Genomic DNA, 26,836 nt, shown 5'->3' on the forward strand with positions numbered 1-26,836 from the left:
ATACTAGTCGATGGACGGGTGACCGTTTCGAAACTCTGTATCGTGCTATTGTCCAAAGAAAGGCAAAGTGTAAAATCTATTGACACACACTGCTCATTCACGCCGGTTCGAGGCCGGATTGGATCGGATATCTCGTGAGTAAGAGTCCATTTAGATACTTGCCAAGTCGGTAGGCCATTGACCATGATATGGCCGAGGACCGCGGTTCGAATTCCGCGTAAACAAAGTAGGCCCCGTCCAGATTAGCCCTGGCAGCAAAAAGGAGACGTTAACTGAAATATTTACTTTTTATTAAATATTAACATATCTAAAACTACAATCACGCAGGGAAACATTTATTATGTCAATTTTTTTCTCTTCTCCTTCTTCGTACATTAGAGATTAGACTGCGTCCTGTGTTTTCTTTAAGGGTTCAGATGGGATGATAAAGAATAAAGACCAGCTTTGATACCAAGTTATACGTGGTCATCCAGGCGGATGAGGTGTGTTTTGTCTTTTCTTCTTAGTAATTTTCGCTAACCGGTCATTTGGTATTCTGAAGACATGGTCTCTCCACTTTCGTCTCTTGTTTCTTGCCCATCTTACTACGTCCTATATTTCACATATTTCTTTTCTTTCTTAATTTCTCTTCTTAATTTGCTTTTGACGCTTATATATTTATTTCGCCAAATTATATTCCTTAAATATCCTGATATTAATCACGCCTTTGTTGTTTGGGCTTTTACTTCCTCGTTGAAGTTCCTAGCGCTTATAATATTTGCCCCTAGATATTTAAATGACTCACTTATTCTACAGTCCAATCATCGATCGCTAGTTTGCATCTTCTAAGATCTCTAGATTCTGTAAGGCATTTTTATGACGATCTGGCGAGAACAAAGATGAAACGGATACGAAAACGAAAAGCAACTTTACCAAGAATTGGATGTTGGAACGTAACATTAGATTTTCTTGCAGTGCAGTGGCGAAATACCCATATTTGATTTTTTTGGAGAGATGAATCCGCCACATAGGTATAGACATTTTTTAACGTAACATTATTTGACAACAAATACCAAGAAATCATACTTGAAATAATTTTGTTCTCAATTATAATATAATTTTTATATACCGTGCTGACAACTCTTACTTTTGGATCGGTATTTACATGTGTGGAAGTAAATCGAATAGGGATCTTAATAAGTCGGAGTGATAGAAATGCGACAGTGTACTGTTGCGGCGTTGCCACATTTCCCCGGTACGCCTTTCTCTAGATATAGTATGACTTTCATATATAGTCGATTTAGACACTTGCCAAGTCGGTAGGCCATTGACCATGATATGACCGAGGACCGCGGTTCGGATTCCGCGTAAACAAAGTAGGGCCCCGTCCAGAAATATTTACTTTTTACACCGTTTCCTAGAATTTTAAGTACTGATAGGGTCGACCGGTCGACCTCGACGAATCTGCTATATCCCCTTCCACGTCTATTAGCAGTATGCACAGTTTCTCGGTTTATTTCATAGATTTTGCAACGTTTTTACTGATCAGCCTTTGTTCAGTACATTATAAATGCATTGTATTCTTCTTACATACAAAAATTTCGATCCAAGACTAACATTTGCCAGCCTTTAGTATATATCAATCTTTATTATTGAATTGTGCCTATTATTATTAAAGTACTTTGAAAGATAAAAGTAAATTTAGTACTTTATTCTATACTGGATGAGTCTTAAAAATGCAAATATTTTTATTGGCACTATATTTTGCTCCCAGAAATACGCGTATGACATTTTTCGCAAAGAAAATAAGAATTTGAATTTTTTTTGAAAGAATTTTTAGATTTTTTTTTATTTTTTAGTTGAAAACTTATATAGTATTTTCATTTGGTGGTATATACATAGGTGGGATATTAAATTAACAAGAAAGAACACTGAGAAAAAATTCAGTTTCTTTCAAAATTTAAGCAAATAATCATTTTTTAAAATTTTTAAAGTAAAATAACTATTTAGGACTTATTGGAAAAACAGTAAAGAGAAAATAGGTTCCTTTTGTTGAGATCTAGCAGCTCTGAAAATATTTGCACTTATTGACTAACCCGGTAGAATATCTATAAAATTATATAAATTTTATTACATTATTGGATACTATTAAATTTTATATTATAATTTTCATAATTTATTGTTTTTATATAAATCAAACTTATTTAAATATTTATTATTCTGCGCTATTATTAATATTGATAAAACATAAAATATATTACGAGTATTGTACTTATTATATAATCAAAATATATTTAATTATATATTTAATATATGGCGAAATAACTATATAATTATTTATTTTATTGAAGGTATATTTAATACATATTTAATATATTTATTCCTCGCGTTCTTGAACATGCTAATAAATAACAGTAAATGTCAATATAAAATTATTGTTTTATAGAATATGGTTATTTCAGATATTTTATATAAACTATGAGAATCATAGGACTTGTATAATTTAATAGTTATTTTCTATAAAAAACTAAAAATTATTTTATTTAATTATTATAAGCTACTAATTTTGAACACTCTATTACAAATGAACGAAAAATTATATTTTTACTCTTATTACAGCAGTATTTTGATGTGATAACTCTGGTTAACTTCAAAGTCTCGCTATATGTGTATTAAATTTGGAATAAAACTCACCCTCTACTCTATTTTGAAAAAGAGTACAAGCTTGTAAATCAGTGTTACACATATAATCTACACATCATGAGGGATTTTTTTAATTTTTTGATTTAAATAAAATTTGATATTGGCGTCAGATTTTGCTACTTGTGCATTAAAAAATAAGAAATAAAGATATATCACAATTATGATTTAAGGAAATTAATGCCCAAAAAAATATCGGTAGAATTCTAAAACACTGTATTTTGAAAAGTTTCATTTAGACATAATATCAGCAATATGAAAATAACTTATAGTTTGTCAGTTAACTGCATATCTATCTAGTATATTTAGTTAAGCTTATTAAAAAACTATATTTTTGTGAAAAAATCACTTAATCGACCCAAATTATGTATAACTCCATTTGTCGAAGTAGCACTGTTCTTTCCTTTAATGGTTATACAGTACTCTTTTTGTATGGATATACAAAACCTTTGTTAGTATTATGAAATTAATAATTTAACATTTATTGATATTCTTATTGCTTTATTACATTCATATACTTTAAGCGATTAACTTATAACAAGCTCTTATTAAAGATTACGCTTTTGCAAAGTTTGGTAGCATCAAATTGGCCGAAGTAATTTATAACAGCCCTAAATATCAAGCTAAATTAAGTACAAGTTCATACAGCGTAAAGGTTACGGCTGGCAATTTAATACATTTGGATCATTACGGGGCGCTAATGATGATATAAAGAAATGCTTAGCTTTATTTGGACTACTTATTATTTTAATTTTTTTAATCATTTTTATTTGGCGATAAGTTATTAATTATTAGACTTTGTTTTGATAAAAATTTGTAATTTTTATTAAATTTTACATATCTTATATATGAAAAATTCATAATCATCTTTTTAAGTTATGAATCTTAATATGATTATTGCCAAAAATAATTTTTTATTGTGATTAGAAATGATTAGCTGAGTCAAGCAAAATTTCAAAAATGCTTTATATCTTTCTTTATTCTTTTCAAAACAAATTTTTAATTCTCTAGATTAATTGAATTTTTTAATACTCAAAAATATCTTATTTGTTTACGAATAACAAAAAGCATTAGAATTCAAAGTAATAATGAAATATAACAATTTATTATTATTTTTATGTTTTTCTATATTTATCTAGTCTGCTATACAGGGTGAGTCTTAGATAAGTACAAATATTTTTAGGGGTAGGATATTTCGACCCTAGAAACACGATTATGAGGTTTTTTTCGAAAAATTTTGGAAATTTTTTTAGTTTTTAGTATTAAAAAATATAATTTGTTGACAATATGGCAACATAGGTAGTACATTAAATTTACAAGAAATGAAATCCAGAAAAGATCGAGTGGTTCTCAAAATTTTAGCAAAAAATCATTTTTTTGTAATTTTCAAAGTAAAAATCTCGGTTATGTTCATTTTTAAATTCATTTGAAAAACGGTAAAAAGAAAATGATATGTTTCTTTTATTGGGATCTAGCAGCCCTAAAAATAGTTGCACTTATTTAAGACTCCTATATACAGAGTGTTTCAATAAACATGATATTTCTCATGTAAAAATAAGATTTATTTTTCATATCAACATAGGTCCGAGTTTGCTTTGTTTCGTAGCCAGAGGGTGTTAAAGTCTTAATATTTTTTCGATTTATTATAATTTTCTTCCAAGTGCTTTTAGCGATTTAAATGAAATTTCGATGGCAAAAGTTACTATAAATGCGACATATTAAAACTAAAAAGGTGTTGACATATTTACCAGGGACGTGCATATGGGTTACCACTGGAATATTTTTCTAAAAAAGCATGTACGCCACTGACTTTTTTTTCTCTTATTAAAGAAATAGTGTCAGCAGTAAAGTCGTCTTGATATTTTGTCGATTTTGGCCTACTTGATGAGATAAACGCAATTTTATTAATTTGCCTTGATCCAAGTCTAATAGCAAGTTTTAAAAAAATAATAATATCATTAACTAACAAAAGTTTTAAGTAAGTACTCATTGATTCCTCATCAAAAAATTTGAAAAAATATTTTTTGTATTTATCTTAAATACCATTATTTTTTTATTTGAAATTGCTGTAGGTTGAACTAATAGCAATAATAACTAATAACTATAATAATAATAATTAATAATAAATTAGCTAACATGTATAATTTATTAATTTTATTTTTAATTTAATTTTATTAATTGTGGTTAGTAAAATTTCGTTTATCTTATTAAGGAGGCCAAATTCGACAAAATATCAAGGGACAACTTTCAATTGGCATTAAACAGCCTACACAATTTTGATATAAAAAAACAGTGGCGTACATTTTCATTCAATGGCGCAGTTTTTTTTAAACATTCCAATTATAACCCATATGCAGGTTCCTGTTGAATTTATCGACACTTTTTAGCATTAAAATATGTAGCACTTATAGTAACTTTTACCCTTAATAAGATTATTAAGACTTTGATACCCTGTAGTTACGAAACAATGCAGAATCGGACCTATGTGGATATGAAAAATAAATCTTATTTTTACGTGAAAAATCTCCCCACGAGAGATGGCACATGTTTTTTGAAACATCCTGTATAACATTAGTAAACTAAAAAAACTAAATTTAATCTTTAGTTTTATGTTGATAAAAGTTTAAACAACGATTAAATTTTTTAAATTTTGTTATGAACGTCGTTTGTTCTCACAGAAGATTTTTTTTGACTCAACGCTTTGTTGTAATATCGGGAAAAATAAATTATTCAAGGGTCGATTGCCTCGAAGCAAAACAGAAAAAAAATCAGCATAATTTTATCTACTGCAGTAGCAGTCGAGTTAGGTAAAATATTACTTTGGAAATCACAATTCGACAGGGCTGGGCTGTGTGGTAAATCGATGACGTGTTCGTCTTTCGAGTCACATTTAGTCGATCAGAGGAAATTATTATGAGCCGAACAGCAAAATACAGACTGCAATTCCGAGATCGTGTCTCGAATTTTAATAACACCTCTAAGATGCTGGTTCGTTCTATTTGTCGAGAGCTTATTGGGAAACAAGTCCACGAAAATTGTTATCTCTGCTAGCTTTAATATTTTTTTTTCTAGAAAATGGTCGTTACGCTGCTGGAAACTTGGGAAATTGTTTTCCCAATCGAGGAGTTAATTGTTAAATTATTTTCACCCCATTATTTACACATATATTAATAATAGGGGTGTTTACGTTATACTGTGATACATTCGTATACGTCAATTAGTGATTTGTAATAAAGTTAGATAGTAGAATTAGTTTAAACTTGTCTCATATGTCCAAAGTTCCAATGTTATGCAGAAATAAAAATTAAATTTTATCTATGCATAATTGAATAGTACAGGATACACAATTATTAATTTCTCGTGAGGGCATAGTATAGCGTAAAAATTGAATTAGATTTTTGAAGTCATTTCATAATTTTAATTGGGAAGCACGTGTCGCTGACATTAATCATTGAAAGAAAATTAATATTAATCAAGCTATCTATATATCTTTAAGTTGGGTAATATGCCCATTAACATTTACCAACAAACATCTACCACACGACATACAGGGTCGCTGTTATGTATGGAAACCTCCGATTGTTAGAAGGTACCGCAGTTAAATACAAAAGTTATAGGATTTTTAAATTTCTATTAGCGAGTAATAAGTTTAAGTATAGGGTCGAAGTAGTGGCATATCAAAGTTTTATTTTTTAAATAGAACCACTGTATATTGCATATTTGAATTCTTCCTTCAATTTTAAGCAAAAACGAAATGCACACAATGTACCTCAAACCAACCGTTTCTGAGTTATTGACTTTTAAAATCACATAAACAATTTGGTTTAATTAATTTCGATATGTTCACTTTTATTTAACGATGCCATTCTGCCAAAACTGTGATACTGTTGTAATGGGTTTTTAAATGCTTATTAGCTACTGGTAAATTTAAGTATACAGGGTCGGTCATAAAGTTGTGGCTCATCAAACTTTTTTTTTAAATGAAACCACCTGTATATTATTGCATATTACAATTCTACTTTCAATTTTAAGCAATAATCGTAATACACAATGTACATAAATTGAAGAATTGAAATATTAAACAAACATTTTGTAATTTCCAGACTTGATATAATCTCATTTTATACATCTATAAACGCTAACTTGAGAAATAATGTCAAATATTATTAAGTATTACAGTTTCGGCAGAATGGCATCGTTAAATGAAACTGAACATATCGAAATTAATTAAATCGAATTGTTTAAGTGATATGTTCAAAAGTCAATAACTCAGAAACGATTGGTTTGAGGTACATTGTGTGTATTTGGATTTTTGCTTGGAATTCAAGGAAGAATTGAAATATGCAATAATATACGGGAGTTCTGTTTAAAAAAATAAAACTTTGATGTGCCGCGACTTTATGATCGACCCTGTGTAAAATTTATTACTCGTTAATAGATATTTAATAATCCTATAACTTTTGTATTTAACTTTTTGCGGTACCTCCTATATTGTACCTAATAATCGACCGTTTCCATACGTAACAGCGACCCTGTATATCACCATACTTTAACACTATTTTGTCAATATATTTCTATGAATTGATTAATTTTGTGTTCTGCAATCAATGACTTATTAGGCATTTTATATTTACAATAAAGTGTAATTTGACAGGATTTGTACTGGATTTGCAGTAGCAGAAGCAAAAGTAATTTGATAATGAAAAGTAGTTCTCCCCATTGTATCAATTGTGTCTTCTTGTGACACGACACTTAAAAGACACACATGTTATCATAGAAAGGCGTTGTAAATAGTTAAGAGAACCTAATTTTTAGTTAAGTTTTATGCCTTTGTAATTTTGTTTTAATTTGTATTCATGAATCTGTTATTCTAGCATCAATTAATGATCCTCACATAGAAATGCTAAGATAGTTGTAAAATGTACTTTTAGAGTAGTAGAAAAGTAATGTAGTGAGTTTTTTATAATGTAATTTGCTTATAAAAAATAGAAAGTTATAATGGTTTATATATTATATTTTTTTTTGTTTTCCTAATTTTTGGAATGTTCAAATATGATATATCTAAAGTATTTTTATAAGTTCTTAATTTTAGAGGGCTTTTAAATTTATACGTAATAATGTTTTAATTAAATTTTTTTCTCATTAAAAAAATAAATTATTCAATTAAGTCAAGTTTAATTAATTATTAATTTCTCGTGAGGGCATAGTATAGCGTAAAAATTGAATTAGATTTTTGAAGTCATTTCATAATTTTAATTGGGAAGCACGTGTCGCTGACATTAATCATTGAAAGAAAATTAATATTAATCAAGCTATCTATATATCTTTAAGTTGGGTAATATGCCCAGTAACATTTTTCAACAAACATCTACCACACGACATACAGGGTCGCTGTTATGTATGGAAACCTCCGATTGTTAGAAGGTACCGCAGTTAAATACAAAAGTTATAGGATTTTTAAATTTCTATTAGCGAGTAATAAGTTTAAGTATACAGGGTCGGTGATAAAGTGTGGCATATCAAAGTTTTATTTTTTAAATAGAACCACTGTATATTGCATATTTGAATTCTTCCTTCAATTTTAAGCAATAACGAAATGCACACAATGTACCTCAAACCAACCGTTTCTGAGTTATTGACTTTTAAAATCACATAAACAATTTGGTTTAATTAATTTCGATATGTTCACTTTTATTTAACGATGCCATTCTGCCAAAACTGTGATACTGTTGTAATGGGTTTTTAAATGCTTATTAGCTACTGGTAAATTTAAGTATACAGGGTTGGTCATAAAGTTGTGGCTCATCAAACTTTTTTTTTAAATGAAACCACCTGTATATTATTGCATATTACAATTCTACGTAACAGCGACCCTGTATATCACCATACTTTAATACTATTTTGTCAATATATTTCTATGAATTGATTAATTTTGTGTTCTGCAATCAATGACTTATTAGGCATTTTATATTTACAATAAAGTGTAATTTGACAGGATTTGTACTGGATTTGCAGTAGCAGAAGCAAAAGTAATTTGATAATGAAAAGTAGTTCTCCCCATTTAAAATAAAATCTAATTATGACTTAATAAGTATATCTTAAATTAACGTTAGAAAGTTTCACAGAATCTGAGATCAATTGTGTCTTCTTGTGACACGACACTTAAAAGACACACATGTTATCATAGAAAGGCGTTGTAAATAGTTAAGAGAACCTAATTTTTAGTTAAGTTTTATGCCTTTGTAATTTTGTTTTAATTTGTATTCATGAATCTGTTATTCTAGCATCAATTAATGATCCTCACATAGAAATGTTAAGATAGTTGTAAAATGTACTTTTAGAGTAGTAGAAAAGTAATGTAGTGAGTTTTTTATAATGTAATTTGCTTATAAAAAATAGAAAGTTATAATGGTTTATATATTATATTTTTTTTTGTTTTCCTAATTTTTGGAATGTTCAAATATGATATATCTAAAGTATTTTTATAAGTTCTTAATTTTAGAGGGCTTTTAAATTTATACGTAATAATGTTTTAATTAAATTTTTTTCTCATTAAAAAAATAAATTATTCAATTAAGTCAAGTTTAATTACTACTGGTAACCTATCACCTAAATATTTTATAATACGCTTTGTTATAGTGAAATACAAAAATGTCCGTCAAAACTGATTTATTATAAATGTTGTTTTTTATTTGAATATTATAAATAAAAATTAAAATGTTAAAAATGAAATAAACGCTGACCGTAAATGTGCTTTGTACGTTTTATAAAATCAACTTCGCTTTATAAACAATTTATTGTTATTTCTAATTTAAAATTTATATTTCACTCCATCATGTTATGTTTATTTATTTTTATTAAATAAAATATGCAGATGCGAAACTGTTATGTCAACGGTTTATATCAAGCTTTATTAATAAATTTATACATTTTTGCAAATAAATGAATTTTAGATAGCTAAGTTGTACGAATTTTAAAGGCAAATATATACATTTAGTGTGGATATTAGTGTCAAATCGAACTTTCGTTGAAAAATTTCAAAGCAGTACTAGAATAACTGTTAATTAGTTTTGTGGGAGATATTTTTATTCATAAATTCTACAAATTGAATTTAATATTTTCCATCGCTATAAAAATTTTCATTATTCACTTAGACTTACAATGTCTAAGCACATTTAGGAGCACGTAAACGTAAGGCTGTGACTTGTAAATGAACTACTGTGGTGTTATCAAAAATATAATCACATTTAATTGAATTTAAAAATTATGTATGCTGAGTATTGATATATTGTAGTTTCGCCGTATTTCTTGAATTTTCGACCTTTTTGTTTTGGCTAATAAAAAAAACAAAGAGATGGATTTATATCTCTTTTTAAACATATACAGGGTGATCCATTAGTGCGAGGAAATCCAATATCATCGTTATGAAAAAAAAACAGTTTTATATCGATGTTTAAAAAGGAGGAAATATTTTGTTGTATATAGGGTGTCTCAAAATAAATTATGTTAAAGCTTTAGGGTTTTTTTTTAAATTACACCCCCCTCCATTTTTTGAACATAGTTGGATTCAGCATAAAATTTTTCGTATAGCACTATGCGGTGTTGTCATTCTATTTCATATTTAATGAAACTTGATTAAAAACACTATATCCGAAAAGTGAATTTAAAACTGGAGTGAATATAATTTTATTAATACTTAGCTATATTTCGCTAAACATAAAAGATAACAGAATAAATCCGCGAAGAAAAAATTACATTGTCCTATGCAGGGTATTTTTTATGGCGTGTCCAAAATCGCAACATTTAAAATGCTATATCTCAATTTTTTAAATGCAACACACTGTGTATTATTTTTCATTTAGATAAAGAATTAAAAATGAACATTTTTTGTATTTGAAGCGTTTCTAAATTTTTAGCGCTTTTGCAGATATTGGCTGTATTATATTACTTATGGAGTTTTCAACGTTAAAATACTAGACAAACATTATTAGGTGGCGTTGACAAAAATTTACTGTTGCCAGAGCCATATGTATACGCGAATATCTGCAAAACTGTTAAAAATTTAGGAACACTTTAAATATAAAAAATGTTCATTTATACTACATCTAAAATTAATAAAAAATTCAGTAAATATGAAATAGGATGACAACACCGCATAGTGCTGGAAAGAAAAATAGCGAATGTATGCAGAATTTTATGCTGAATCCAAATCTGTAGAAAAGTGGGGTATGCAGTTTACAAAAACTGAAAACTTTATTATTCATTTTTTTGGGATACCCTGTATACAACAAAATATTTGTAGAATATACCCCTTTATAAACCATGCAATATCTGTATAAAACTTTTTTTTTCATATCTCCAAAAATTACCACGATATTGGACTCCCTCGAGTTAATGGGCCACCCCGTATTTTTACGAAACATTGTAACATATTAATTAAGATATTTTGCTCTTAACTAGAAGAGTTTTCTTTAATTATTTGTTGACACTGAAAGTAGTGACCGATGTAAATAAGTTATGAGAACAGATTACTTTCGGTTGCGCCAATTTACAAGTATCTTGCTTTCAACTAGAGTAAAGTCCTTGACTTAAACGCCCTGTTTTTTAATTGCAGATGACTAAGTCGGACAACAGGAAAGTGGTGCTTCATTCCGTCAACTGGAAGAGTAGCGGACTTTTTCGATGTGAAGTGTCAGCAGAGGCGCCATCTTTTGCTTCGGCACAGAGCGAGGCCAGAATGGAAGTCGTGTGTAAGTAGAAGGAGTGTGTTTGTACTGCATTAACTTCTTTAAGAGACCACTTTTATTTTACTGAGTCTTGGTTTTTCAATTAGATGACAGCTAGGCAGAAGAGATGAACTCTTAGAATAAAATGCAACCTTTAATTAATGCACATCTGATACTCGTGCCATTAAACCGGAAAATATTGTAATTAAAGGATGTTGAATTTTAATCCGCTATTGTTAATTTTATCTAAAAATTAACTGTAACATTTTTGATTTTGTCAAAAATTTAAATATTTTGTAACGATTAAAATCCCCAGATAAAATACACCATTATAACCGCCAACTACAAATAATAAAAAATAAAAAAATAGAAACTAATCATTTCAAATACAAATATATTTAAATGTAATTTGATTTTAATTTTAACTAGAATTTTTTTATAGATATGTTTCGTATAGTCTTGATACATGCTCCGCCGGTGCTACCACCATCGGAGAATATTGTAAACAACTAGTATATACAAATACACGAGCTTAAATAGCGAGTATACGAAATTATATATACTATTATATTATATAAAATATTATATAGTTATTTAAGTATTGGAAAGAATAAAAATATAAAAGTAAATATTTTGATATATATATTCAGAAGGTCTTACTTGTATTATAATTTATTATTCCAGCTAAAAAAAACTTTTTAAATGGTTTTGCTAGTGGGGTCATAATTGGGGCTATTTCGGCTATAACAAAAATTTTTAAGGTACATAATTACAATTTTAGAAGATTTTCATAAAACATTTATTCACTAGTTGATTAAAAAAAGTATACCATTAATATAGCAAATTATATTTTATCCCCTCATAGTATATAGGGTGGTGACAATTTCGATGCTCAACATTGGCATCTCAGAAACTACAACAGATACGCATTCGGTTAAATGACGGTTTAGTTTCGGATTTATGTTAAAAAAATGAAAATAATACGTTTATTTTAAATGACAATATCTTCAGAACTATTGTATCTATTGCAACGTAAGTTGGTAGTTTTATATTTTTAACCTTGGCCAATTAAATGCCGTTTTCAAAAAATTTCTAAGCCTTTTAGATTTCACACAACAACAATCAGGTTTTTGTTTTCTTATGGCCGCCAGTTTGAATTTTTATACTATTAGATAGAGCAAAAAATAATTTATACTTTGGTATCTAACTCTTATTCATTATTATGCAAATTCACTAAAAAAAATAGATTTTTAAAAATTCGCTCAAAAGATCCAGTCTGCCTTGGAAATCCAATTGACACTTTATATGACAGCAAGTTAATTTTTGTTTACCCTATTGAGTGTAAAAATCTGGACACCAACATTTATAGTAGATAAGTGTAAAGTGTATTAACAGTCAACAATATGTTCACAAGTGAGGAAACACGATATTCCAATTATATTCCAATAGATACAATAGTTCTGAAGATATTGTCATTAAAAATAAACGTACCATTTTCATTTTTTTGACATAAATCCGAAACTAATCAAGATACCGGAGTTTTCTTCATAGGTGTTTGTCAAACTTCTAATTACGCAACTTTTGTACCATTTAACCGACTTCGTATCTCTCGTAGTTTCTGAGATGCCAATGTTGAGCATCGAAATTTTCACCAGCCTGTACACATATCTATTTAATTTTTTGATTGTGTAACGAGCACTTTGTTTATTCACTTGTTTAGTCGAACTGCTTGAATCCATTTTTGCTTTTTATCAAATCGGTGTCAGAAACTATGAAGCTATAAAATGTTGTTTTGGAACAGTTAAATATCCAGGAAACTTGAGTTATTGAATGTTATTGCATTCAACAACGCCTTAATTACGCTCTCCTTAACATTTTTTCGGCAATTTTATTAACATTTGAAATTGTCACAACACAACAGGACGCCTAGTTCGAATTCCTTTTCACTTATTTTTTTATTACCCGAAACAGCGTTACATCACACAAACCTCGTATTTGAGTGTTTTATAGTCCCAATAACTGCACTAACAAAAAACTAAAATTCCTAAATATACAAAGTCACTATTTCAATATTATTTTAATGCGATCGACATGAACTGTAACATGAACGGCGTGAAATACATATTGAAAATTTCTGATTTCTGCCGTATACAGCAGACGGCGGTCGGAGTTTTTTGAAATCAACTAAAATGCACCAGCATTATATATTTTTCAGATTTGTTAATTCAAAATACAAAGTGAATAATTTCTGTTCTGAGAGAAAAGAAATACCAAAAAAGAATCAACAAAATATATTGTGTTATGAGTTTCTATAAAAGATTATGTTTATAGTTTTTATTTTGAAATCTATTTGGAATTTTTCCTTCAAACACATTTCTATATAAAATGCACAAAAAAATGCACAAAAACTGTGAGTTAAGAACTCATTCAAAACACCAAAAAAAAATGCTTGCATAAAATTGTCAAATTTTTTGACATAACCTAAATAAACTTAATATACTTCGAAATATTACGAAAAACAAATTGTAAGGATTTTCATGAACAGTATTAATTTTTTTTAATATGAAAAAATTGGTTTAAAATCTTGATTATAAATAATAAAAAACTTGTGTATAGAGAACTAAAATTTTATATGCTATAAAAATATATATATCCAACTTAAAAATATTATGAGATTTATATTTTTGTTTTGATTTTATGAATTTTATCATGTAAAATAGATGTTTATCCGATATTTTTTATTCATATCTATATTTATAAACATCCTACGAGATACAATTTTTTTGTATTTTTTTTATAAAGTAAAAATATGTAAAAATTATAATAAATTACAATAATAAAAATTTAAACATTTTGGTACTTTTTAATGTTGGAGCAAAAAAATGCCTTTTATAAAGTTTTCTTTAAAAACTCAGAATTCAGAACTTTCGCTTTGATAATATCAAACACATTTTTGTATTGATTCTGTTTATTTTCCTGATTTGTGACAGCACAAAGTAATATATTTTTTTTAAATAAAACCGATATTTGTTACTGACGAATATCTTTTTTATGCCAACCATAAATATTTTTGACACAACAAATTATATTTGTCGGAATTATTTATGAAAGATAATAGAAAGTCGATATTATAATAATTATTAAATAATAATATTATTAACTTTATATACCCTAAGTAATATAAATATTAATAGTTCCTAAAAGAATTAAAAAAAAATGATTATTCCGGTTAGAATTTTTTTAATTACTTTCTTCAATTATATTTTAAGATTTTTAAAGTGCTTTTTTTCACTGCAAACTACGTCGAAAATTTTTATAGCTTAAGAATGTTCTATTCAAGTAGAATAGATAAAGGTGTATGTGAGGGGGGAAGTTAATCACCGTGGCCTCTATATATATATACAGGGTGGCCCATCGAAAACGTTCAGCAAGGCATAACGGCCAAGGTATAATTTTTTTCAAAAATTCCAAAAACACGTCAATTTTGTTTGTGAGGGGGACAACTTTTGCCCCAAAAATGATTGGAAAATCTTCAACCCTCTAAGCGGGAGTGTCATCCCCCAACTTTTTTCAAATGGGAAGGGGGGTCAAGTGGTACCGCAGTGAAAAGGGCTTTCTATTCTCTATACTTTCCCGCTTCGCTTTTGAAAATCGGTCTAGTCATTGAGAAAATATGAAGGATTGAAATTTGAAAAGTTTATTTAAACATTTATCAGAGTAAATGATAGGGATAAATTATTTCGAAAAATTTGAGGTTTTTTCTTATTATTTCTAGATGTTTACGCATTTTTTCACTTGCCGCAAGGTTGAACGATCAGGTGCGGTATTTGCTAAGGCTGTATTTCGTTGCAAAACCAGGTGAACCAGACCGGTAAACTACGGTAAATAGCGGTTCCTGAAAAATATCTGTTAGGTACGGAACGGTTTGGTAAAATACTGGATATGTTAAATGTTTACGTTTTCTAAATTTCAATACCTTTATTATAGAACTTATTTTTTTACGCATTTTTAATGTATGTTTTCAATGTATGATGTTTTTGATGTACCTATTCTCTGATTTTATGCTTGATTTTTCTTTTCAATGGAGTTTAATATTGAAAAGTACTTTATTAATGAACTGTTAAACTCGTCAAACAGCTCAAATTATGAGGATTTGCAGGTCCGTGGTCACATAAAAAACCTATCGATAATAAAATAAATGATTAATAAATCAATAAATCTAATCAATATTTTTATGGTTTACAATACATTCATAATTACTATTAATGATCTCGTTCAATGTTCCTAACTTTAAGAAACAATGGCGGCATGATAAGTTTAAATGGTCCTAAAAATCACTCTATGTCTATACCTATTATGTGGCGGATTCATCTCTCCAAAAAAATCCTTTATGGGTATTTCGCCACTGCACTGCAAGAAAAATCTACAAAATAAAATAGTTATTTTTTGTAAACACTTCTGCGTTAAACCTAAACGGACACTGCTTGTCGGAAGTTATGTTTACAGTAATAAAAATTTGCCTAACAAAGAAAGAACTGTTTAACGTTTCGAAAAGTTTATCTCTTTCCGTCGTCGGAAGCAAAAAAAAATACAAAGAATAAAGAAAAAAACTATTTAAAATATTTAAATTCAACTATTCGAGAACACTTTACTCTTTTTAAAACAGATACGTCTACAAGAAACCGTTGACGTTCTGTTAAAATGACATTATATCAAGTTAAACTTAAAAATTAACTAATTACTATTATTTAATTAATTAATTATTAGTTAATTTGAAGAATAGTTGAATTTAAATATTTTAAATAGTTTTTTTCTTTATTCTTTGTATTTTTTTGCTTCCGACGACGGAAAGGGATAAACTTTCCGAAACGTTAAGCATTTTTTTCTTTGTTAGGCAAATTTTTATTACTGTAAACATAACTTCCGACAAGCAGTGTCCGTTTAGGTTTAACGCAGAAGTGTTTACAAAAAATAACTATTTTATTTTGTAGATTTTTCTTGCAGTGAGTGCAGTGGCGAAATACCCATAAAGGATTTTTTTGGAAAGTCACACTTTATTTAGTTAATGAAACCTCTCTACCTTTACTATCTACCTCCATTGCTTCTACGACATAACAACACAAATTTTATAAATTAAATGAGATTTTCACTCAAACTTACAATTCTTGCTTTATTTCTACCACATAAATGACATTGATTGACAAACAAAACCAGAGAAACCAACTTTCCCGCGCTGCGCTGGTTAGTTTGGTAACAATTATGATAGATATTTTTCAGGAACCGTGTTCCGTTGTAATAAAACTTTCAGGAAGCCGATAGAAACGGAACATAAAACTATAACCAAGGTAAGCAACGGAATATAGCCTATATCTGGCCATGTCATATTGTGACACTTCAGAAAGCAGTATGTCATCGATCAGCATTCCAAGCTAACTTTGCGCCGTTTTTTCGATCATACGGTATATTATTATTAATATCAACTATTAGGTATCATTAAAGAGCGAAAATACGTGATATATTTTTATAAATACACTTTTTAAAGTCTTGAGGCAGGCAGTATTTATAATATAGGAAATTCAAATAATTAGTTTTCTGACAGATGAAAATAAATTGTCTGGTTATTTGACATCTAATGTCAAAGGAAGCAAGATAAAATCAAGAAAAATATACGTTTTAAAACTAAATCTTAAATAACTTAAAAACTATTTATTTTAGGTATAGGTACAGGGTGGGTCAAATTCGACGCTTTTAAATGGAAACACCCTTTTCTATAGGAGATAGACAAAAACTAATATCGGTATCTGGAGCTCAATTTTTGTCAAAATCATGATAGTGAAAACCGCATATCGATATCTGTTACCGTTTCGGAGTTACGGAGTGTTTTTCAAAAATATGCATTTTTAACAAATCGCTGTAATTCTTTTGCTATAGAAAATTTTGTATTTTTATGAAAACATTTCCAAAGCACCTTTTTACGTAGAATTTAATGGTTTAAGTATATTTTTTTTAAATTAATAATTTAAGAATTATCAACAGAAAATTTGATTTTTTATATGGGACACCCTTTATATTTTTAATTTATTGAAAAGAATTTAAAATTACCTTTCCAAAAATATAACACACTTGATATTTTGCTCGATTCCTCTTCGAGATATAGAGTATATAAAAATTCGCCCACTTTAAATAAGTAGACTTTGAACGGCACCGGCTGTAATGCTAAAAAATTCTAGCTGTGAGCATCAATTAAAACGAAAATAATATTTGCTATGAGAGATGCAGAATTTTATAACAATTTAAAATATATTTAACCAACATCAACACATTTAAACTATATCTAATAACAATAAAAATAAATAGCAAACCAAGACATGAGATTTTGCTACAGGTGTTCGACATATCGACCGTCTTCTGTTATGGACAGACGGGTCAGTTTTTGAACATTTCTCGCGGAATTCATTAACTCAGTGGGGGTGAAAGATACCCTCTCATAACTGCTAAATACTTCTAATTATTGTTTAGATTATATGGAAGAATAAGAAACCTTTATTCTTCCGCAAATATATCCATAGGATTAAACCCATGGGCACTAAGTCAGGCGGCCTCAACGGCCAACGGCTGGAATCTTGGTTAGCTATTCAATTATTCTTGAAATTGGCTGCAAAAATTTGCTGATAACTTCAGCATTCAAAGGCGGTGCGTCGTCTTGCTGGAGAAAATATGTTTTCGAGTTTATTAAGGGCATATCATCAATAAGGGGTCCAAAGCCTACTAGTTAAAAGTGGCGAACTTTTAAAAATTCTGTATTTCGAAGGGGATTATAACAAAATATCAAGTGTGCTATATTTTCGGAAAGGTAATTTTAAATTCTTTTCAGTTAATTAAAAATATAGAGGGTGTCCCAAATAAAAAATCAATTTTTCTGTTGATAACTCTTCAATTATTAATTTTAAAAAAATTATACTTAAACCATTAAATTCTGTTTAGAAATTTTACAGAAAATTTAATTGTGCAATAAAAAACGGGGGCACCTATTTAAAATAAGAAAGTTGCTGTCAACTTCAAGTATTTCCGGAAGTACCGCCATGTTAAAAATATTTTTAATCGATAGATCACTTTATAAAACAATGATGTGTAAAAAAAACTCCGATCTAGATATTGTGGTTCTCTAGAAACTTCTAATGCACGCCCAGCCTGGAACACACTGTATATCCTATAGTATTTCTAAACTTAAGGTGTGTTTTTATATGTGAATAATATTATACGCTTAAGAGAATATTCTTATATTCTTCTATTAAAAAAAATAAAGTCCATTCGAACGCAATAAAGCTGAAAGGGTAACTTTTTATTGGAAGTCGTAATAAAACGCCATGAATTTACTAAAATAATAAAACATATACGAGTCGCTTATCCTCTGTGTTTGCCCAAACACTATTCTTTAATGAAATCAATACGAATGAAAAAAGTATATTGTGAATTGCGTGATGCCAACAATGAGACTGGGGTGGATTGAAATGAATAGTTCAGTCGTTAAAATAAATGAGTAACAATCCGTGATTAAAAGCTTTGTGGTCAGTGGCGTATACAAAATGTTGTGCCCTCGATTTTTCAACTTAGTTTTTTATTACTAATTATATTTATTTAAAAAATATTTTGCATTTTCATATAATTAATGTTATATTTTAATAATACGAGAAATATGTGTAACAAGACGTGGTAAGATGGACAAGAAACAGGTGAGGAGAGTGGAGAGACCATATGGACAGAATGCCCAATGACCGGTTAGCAAAAATTGCTAACGAGAAATAGCCAGACTTCGACCGCCTAAGCAACAACCTATAAGATGGTATGAAAGCTGGTCTTCATAATTCCAATAGTTCCTATGAAATTCTTGAAGAAACCACAGGACTTGCTTACAAAGAAAAAATGAAGAAGAAGAATATATTATATTTAAAAATTACAATTAATAATAAACTTTATACAGGGTGCTACAAATTCGAGGTACGGGCATTGGTATCTCGGAAACCGTAATAGATACGACGATGGTTAAATTAGAGCAAAGTTGCGCCTTGGGATGTTCACCAAGATGCCATCAAAAAAGTTTTAAAAATTTCAAGGATTGCTGAGTTTTTTTTGAAAATCAATTTTATTTTTTTCTGACGTTACTTTTTATAAAATCGAAAAACTAATTGCACATTCTCATAGCCACTTTGTCAGGGCTATCTGACAGTATTTTTAGATTTTCAAATTATCTGATAATTTGTGAGATACAGAGGCCAAATTAATTTTTTTAAATACGAACCTGCATTTTTTATTTCAGATTTTGAAAGAGCTCGGCCTCCTGAGTACAATGATGTGCCACAGTTAATATTTTTTTTGTTTCGGAAATTTGAACACAATTTATTTAAACTATTTTCAAGTCCGGCTCTGTTTTTTTAAATATTTAATCTATTCATTATTACAATATTGAGGAGTTTTAAAACTGAACATAATATAAGTATAATATAAACAATAAAATAATTTCCTCCGAAGATGGATTGGGAATGGTGGAGCAGTATAATAGCCAGTAAGGTTCCTAAACCTGTGTGGTAATTTGTAAAAGTGAAATCAATATACCTCAACATTAACTTCTTTTTTTACAAAGAGTACAAAATGTATTCGAAAGTATAAGACCTGTTGAAAGGGCTATACATGAAATTGAACGGAAAAATAAATGTGTGCAATAGGAAGGGTGGTAAATAAACAATTTCGAACATGTAGAGAAATTTGTTTGTAGAAGTTGATATATTTATCATAACTAGGATTAATATTATGCATATTATTAGATCATACATTGAGATTTCAAATTAACAAAAAAAATTAAAATTAATATATTTTAAATTGCTGACCTGGATATTTTTTATTTAAATCTTTCAATTGGCTTGATTCTCCTTATTGTTGCGATGAATATAATCAGGTTAAATAATTTAAAAATCCAGAGTCGGGCTTGAAATTATTTTAAATAATAATTAAACAGTTTTGTTGTTGTTAAAGTATCCAAACCAAACAAAAAAAAATATAAAGTGTGGCATATCGTTGTACTCGAGAGATTGAATTCTTTCAAAAACTCAGATAAAAAATGCAGGTCCGTATTTAAAAAAATTAAGTTGGCCTATGTATCTCACAAATTATCAGATAATTTGAAAATCTAAAAATACTGTCAGATAGCCTTGACAAAGTGGCTATGAGAATGTTAAATTAGTTTTTTGATTTTCTAAAAAGTACCGACAGGAAAAAATAAAATTAATTTTCAAAAAAATCCGTTTTTCTCAAAAAACTCAGCAATCCTTGAAATTTTTGAAACTTTTTTGATAGCATGTTGGCAAACATCCCAAGGCGCAACTTTGCCCCAATTTAACCATCTTCGTATCTATTACGGTTTCCGAGATACCCATACTCGTACCTCGAATTTGTAGCACCCTGTATATAAATTGAAATAATACCTACATCTTTACCGCAGAATAACTGCTACAAATTTAGGAATATCGACAATGGAATAAAAACATTTATGTCTTGTTTTTGTTGATATACTTTTCAGAATCAAAAGAAATTAATATTGTTAGTGGTGTATTAATGACAGTGATGCATACAAATCGCAACGCAGTATAGAATTAAATAACCTTTAGTTCAAAAATATTACTTTCTCGAATACAATGCTTGAGTGACTATTCCATCAAAATGTATTAAATTTCAATCTTAAACAACCAAAGAACGAGAAGAAAGTCTTAATAAAGATATGTCAATTCTCTCTAAATTTCTATTTGGAATATACCATTCTTCGGACAAGATATATATTTTTTTTGAAAATTGGTTCCTGGGTTATGGTCCGCAATAAAAATTTGTTTATTTTTTTACTTCAAAGTGAAACACATTATCTAAGTTTACGTTTCGATAAAGATCGAATATAGATCGAAACGTAAACTTAGATAATTTGTTCCACTTCAAAGTAAAAAGATAAACAAATTTTTATTACGGACCATAACCCAGGAACCAATTTTCAAAAAAAATATATATCTTGTCCGAAGAATGGTATATTCCAAATAGAAATTTAGAGAGAATTGACATATCTTTATTAAGACTTTCTTCTCGTTCTTTGGTTGTTTAAGATTGAAATTTAATACATTTTGATGGAATAGTCACTCAAGCATTGTATTCGAGAAGTATTTCTCTAAATTTAATTTTGCCTCAAATAGTTTTTTACCCACAATTAAGTTACACAGTTAAGTCTATACCTTGTTTTATTATTCAGGTAAGGTAAAAAGCAGATAATGTCCACATCAATATTTATTTCCCTAAAAAAGTTTTTCTAATATTTTTTATATTAATTATGGATGGGTTTATATATAAATCCGTCATGGCATCATCTCTTGGTGTTTTCAACCAGTTTTTATCCTTTTAAAATACAAACATTTGCCACACCACTGCTATCATGTTGTATGCTCGTAGAGTATACGCCCATGTATATTCAAGTTAATTATTTTCTTAGCTAAATCTACATGGAAATCTACGTGAAACATAAAAGGCTACTAAAAATAACCTCTCCAAACAACTTTATAATGTCGTAAAATCAATGGTAGTTTCGATAAATTAAAAATAGAGCCCATATACATACATTAGCTCGCACTTTCCTGCAAATTCCGGAAGTATTATTTAAGCATATTCGAAAATTAATCTACAATCCAGAGATACTATTAGTTTTGGAAACATTATAATTAATTAAAGAGAAAGAGAAACATGCTATCATCTCCAATCACAGGTAATAATTAACAGAAATTAATGGTCGGTGTCACTTTGTTTTGAGGGATTGTTTAATAATAATAATGGTCAGATATAACGTATCAGGACTAATTTATTATGGTAATTAAATTCCAAAGGAACAGAGAAAATTGTAGTTATAGTAAATTAATATATTCTACAGATGATGGTTTTATAAAGTAAGAAAATTTGACATATTAATAAACACAACCAAACTTATATGGAATCATTATCTCTTTATTTCTGACTAAATTTCTTGTAAGGATTAAAATTGGTATACAACTTTAAGATAAGGCTTTTTGTTGTAAATAAATATGATATTAAAGAAAAAACGACTGCCGCGATTTATTTTCTTTTGAATTTTGTGTTCAGTAGTAAAATGATTGTCCCGTAATTTTCATTCGATCCAAAAAATAAAAAAATGCTTAAAGTTGGATTAACAGATGTATAAAGGGGAAGAATTATTGCTCTCGCAGAACAAGGAATGCTCCAAAGAGACGTAGCAGAGTGAGTAGTCGTTACCCAGGGTGTTGTATCGAAAAAATATGCAAGGTACTTGGATTAGGAACACACAAGGATAGGCCCAAAGTTGTGTTGTCAAAAAGTGACACCTGAACAACCAGACCGCCTTGTGTGCCAAATTGCTAGAATAAATCCCAATGTTTCTCATCCAGAGCTACAAAGACAACTTCTGGTAGCTACAGGTGTGAACGTTTCAGTTGAAACCATAAGAAAATAGCTTCGTGCTCGAGGGTTTTACAGTAGGAGAGAGTTACAGATCCCACAGTTACCTCGGCAAAATAAAATTGACCGGCTAAATTGATGTCTGAACATCAAAACTAGACAACTGATAATTGACAAAATGTTCTTTTTTCGGATGAAATCAGAATTGGCCTAAGATCAGATAACCATCGAATTCGGGTTCTCAGAGCTCCAGGAAGAACAGCGAGACTTCAGGCTGCCAAATGTGTACCAAGATATAAAGGAGGAACTGTAATATTCTGGGGAGTTATTATACTGGGAGCAAAAACTCCATTGTTACCACTTCAACAAACTTTAACGGGTCGGAGATATGTTGATTTGGTGCTAGAACCAATCATTAGTCTTCGGAGAGCTGCAATTGGGGATAATTTTAACTTCATGCACGATAGTGCACCTCCACATACTAGCAAAGTGACTATAGAATGTCTTGAAACGGAAGTTGTCATAGTTTTGGACTGGTCTGCATGTTTACCAGATCTAAGCCCTATCGAACACTTGTGGGACTAGCTCAGAAAAAGGGTTAGAGCTCATCGAAACAATCCACGAAACTTGCACAGCTTATTGATGCAGCATTAGCAGAATGGAAAAACATACCCCAAGACAACATTGATAATTTAATAAGAAGCATGCCAGCGCGGATAGAAGCTTCCATAAGGGCTAGAGGTGGCAACAAGGAATATTAAAATTATCAATTTTCTTTTTGTTTTTCTTTTTTGGCCATTAAAAATTTAAATCTTAATTTCCTTTTAGAAAACAAAAAAATACAATTTTGTTTATTTTCGGAACTGGTTATTTTTTTATTGCTATATGGATTATTTTTCATTAAAAGTAATTGGTAAGGACTGAGTTTTGTTCATAAACACAAAATGTTTTCATACGTCTCAAAAATTATGAAAAATAATAGATGATTCCATATAAGTTTGGTTGTGTGTATTATAGCAAAATTTAAATATTTCAAAATCATGATATATTTTCAAATATAAACGGAAAATCGATAAGACTCTAAGATGGTGAGTTTAATATAGATTTCATATCATTAATTTTATCTTCTGATATTTCCTGTTTTTTTTTACTTTCTGCTTTAGAAACAAAATAGATTTTAAGTAAATAAATATTACATTAAAACTATTGATAAACATATGTGTCTCATGGACAGTGACGTTATGAGAAAAATACCTACAAAAACAGATCAAGACAGGTTTTCATAAAACGTTTATCACAAAACCAAATATTATGCTGAATTTAAAATTTCTATGCTAGATAGTTTTCGGTAAATATCTCTGTGAGAGACTGACAGCTGGATGGATAGAAACTAATTTCATAAAAGCTTCGATCTTTTTAAAGTATGGAACTTTCAAAACTAGTATATTTTCAAAAGTTTAATTTGTCTGTCACTGTTTTAAAGCTAATTTATTTGGATTAAAATTATATAAATCATACTCTGTAACTGTGGCCTAAATTATTTTTTCTTATTAAATATTATTTTAAAACTATATTTAATTTACATTAATGTAAATAAATATTTCGCTGATATTAAAGAGTGGTAGATTTTTATTTGCTCTGTAGTAAAGTTATCACAAATTATATGAGAGTCTTGAACATCCGCATTATAAATATTTCAGAGCAATTTACGTAGAGCTATCAACAACTTTATAGCGTAGTAATATCCCAACAATTTTATAGCACGTTCCTTTTATTATATTTAAGTGCACTAGACGTATAAATATAAACAAAATTAAATTTATTTCTGTTTACAAGGCGGTCCACTAAAAGAGCATGTCAAAATTTTTAGAAAAAAAAATGAAAAATGGGAAACGCAAATTGTAGAGATTTTTGTTTTTGTTAATATTCTAAAGTAAATTTAAATAAAAAATAAAAGAAATTTTTAATTTGTCATTGTAACCATTTCTGCTCTACACAAGAGCAAGGATAAATTTCTTCCGTTCCGTTATTTTGGACTTATTTGAAAAACGATAAAGAGAAAATATATTTCTTTTATCAAGATCTACCACCCCTTAAAATACTTGCACTTATTTCTGGGACACGCTATATATAATAATATATACCCTGTGACCGGCCGTAGCTTGAGCGGTAGTGTGTCGATCTGGGGAGCTGATTTGGCTAGTTCGATCCCCAGTCAGTACGGTCGCTTTATTTATTTAAATAGAAATATTTATTTATCTAAATAGAGCGATCAACGAGCCGCCCCCTCAAGGAAGGCAATGACAAACCACCTTGATTAAGCCTTGATCAAAACTTAGCCTCTCAATTAGTGCCGTTCGGATACGACGATAAACTGTAGGTCCCGTGTACCTGTGAAACACTGATGACACACATCACAAGTACCTGCGAGAGGTAGCTTACGCTTTGTATAGGGTATGGCACTGTAAGAAGAAGACCTCTTATAACTACAAACTAAACTGTGATATAAAAAGGTAAAAAAACGAAATATTTTGACACAAATAGACATCTTTAAGAATACGTGTTTTGGTGTATTGTGGTGATTTAGTGTTTTTATTTTGCTGTATAACACCAAAGGTTCCAACCGTCAACTGTAATACGTCCTCTGACCAAGTAATAACTTTGACAGATTTTTTCAAATAATGGACCATTCTCTGCCGGAAATACTGCGACCTATGAGACCCATGGTGTTTGTCCCTTTTCTATGTCTTAGCCTTCACCAATTTGTGCACGGCTTTAATAGAATGGGAGCATTTCTTCCGGTTTATCCTCACTTTTCAAAATAAAAAGTGTCGCTTTCGATTCAGAGCTTTGCAGTTACATGTGCTCCGCTGTTTCGGGATGTTTATCTGAGAGTTCGCAGAAAAGACTTCCTTAATACCGCTTGAGCTTGTTTAGATAGCACTTGTCAAGAAACCTATTGTAATCCGCACTTTATTCCTGCTAGGCATTAGCAGTTCCTTTGCGGTTCCATAATTAATTCCTTTGATAAAAGCCTTCCTATGCCTGTGCCTCTGTCTGTTTCCCCAGTGTACATTCTGGTTTTCCCTGCTCCAGTGTTTTGCTACACTACGGGCCATACATTGGAGTATTCCCAGTACTGGCCTTGGATCAAGACAGGATGCTGATGATTCTTGCGTACCTAGTTTATAGGCCTTTGCGCCCCATTGGAGGCCGCTGTGGCCCGGCACCCAAAATAATTTAATTCTGTTCCATTGTCCCAAAGCTCCCACTTTACCCAGACATTCCCAGACAAGTCTCGACGACGTCTTTGGGCCCTGGCAAAGCGCCCCAAGTGCCGCCTGTCTGTTTGAGCATATATTGATGAGCTCACCTGAGTAAGCTCTTCTGTCGTTTTCTCTCGCGCATTGTAGAACGGCGAAGATTTCTGGCCTGGAATGCGGTTGAAAATTTTATTAAAGGATAAATTTGTCCTTAGTCTTTCCCCAAATACTCCAGCTTCCTATTCTGTCAGCGGTCTTTGACCCGTCTGTATAACAGGTTAGTCTGGCCACATTCTTCGATCCATTTTGGAATTCACCTCAAAATGAATATTTTTTAGTGATAAAGAGTGTCATTTGGTCCGATCTATTTAAATAGTAGTGCGATAATATTGATAGAAATTACAACTGTTATTGCGGAATTATTTCGATATAAAGTTGAATATTTTTTAACATTTTAAAAAAAAAAAAAAAAAAAAAATTAAAAAAGTTCGAATCAGTTTTTTTAATTATACAAAATAATCTTAAGCAAAGTTGTGTAAATAGTTTAAGAAGAGAATAAATTTTAAATGAACATTTTTGTATCTCTTTTCTAATTTTTGCGATGTGTTGCTCCCTTTAGCAGCGAAAGCTAAACTTGAAATTAATAATTTACATTAATTTCCCTTGGTCGATTTTTCTGTAAGTATTTTTTCC

General features: G+C 29.5%; 1 protein-coding gene across 2 annotated transcripts in view; it reads left to right on the top strand.

Moving 5' to 3' along the window:
* LOC115886213 overlaps positions 1-26,836 on the top strand; it is a 315,760-nt gene that overhangs the window by 187,016 nt on the left and 101,908 nt on the right. For both annotated transcript variants that reach the window (XM_030905300.1, XM_030905309.1), the window contains exon 4: positions 11,294-11,429. In XM_030905300.1, coding sequence (XP_030761160.1) covers positions 11,294-11,429 — 136 coding nt within the window. The remainder of the gene's footprint in view (positions 1-11,293; positions 11,430-26,836) is intronic.

This window comes from Sitophilus oryzae, unplaced genomic scaffold (genome assembly GCF_002938485.1).
Source record: "Sitophilus oryzae breed Bouriz unplaced genomic scaffold, Soryzae_2.0 scaffold_1126_pilon_pilon, whole genome shotgun sequence".
Classification (NCBI taxonomy): domain Eukaryota; kingdom Metazoa; phylum Arthropoda; class Insecta; order Coleoptera; family Curculionidae; genus Sitophilus; species Sitophilus oryzae.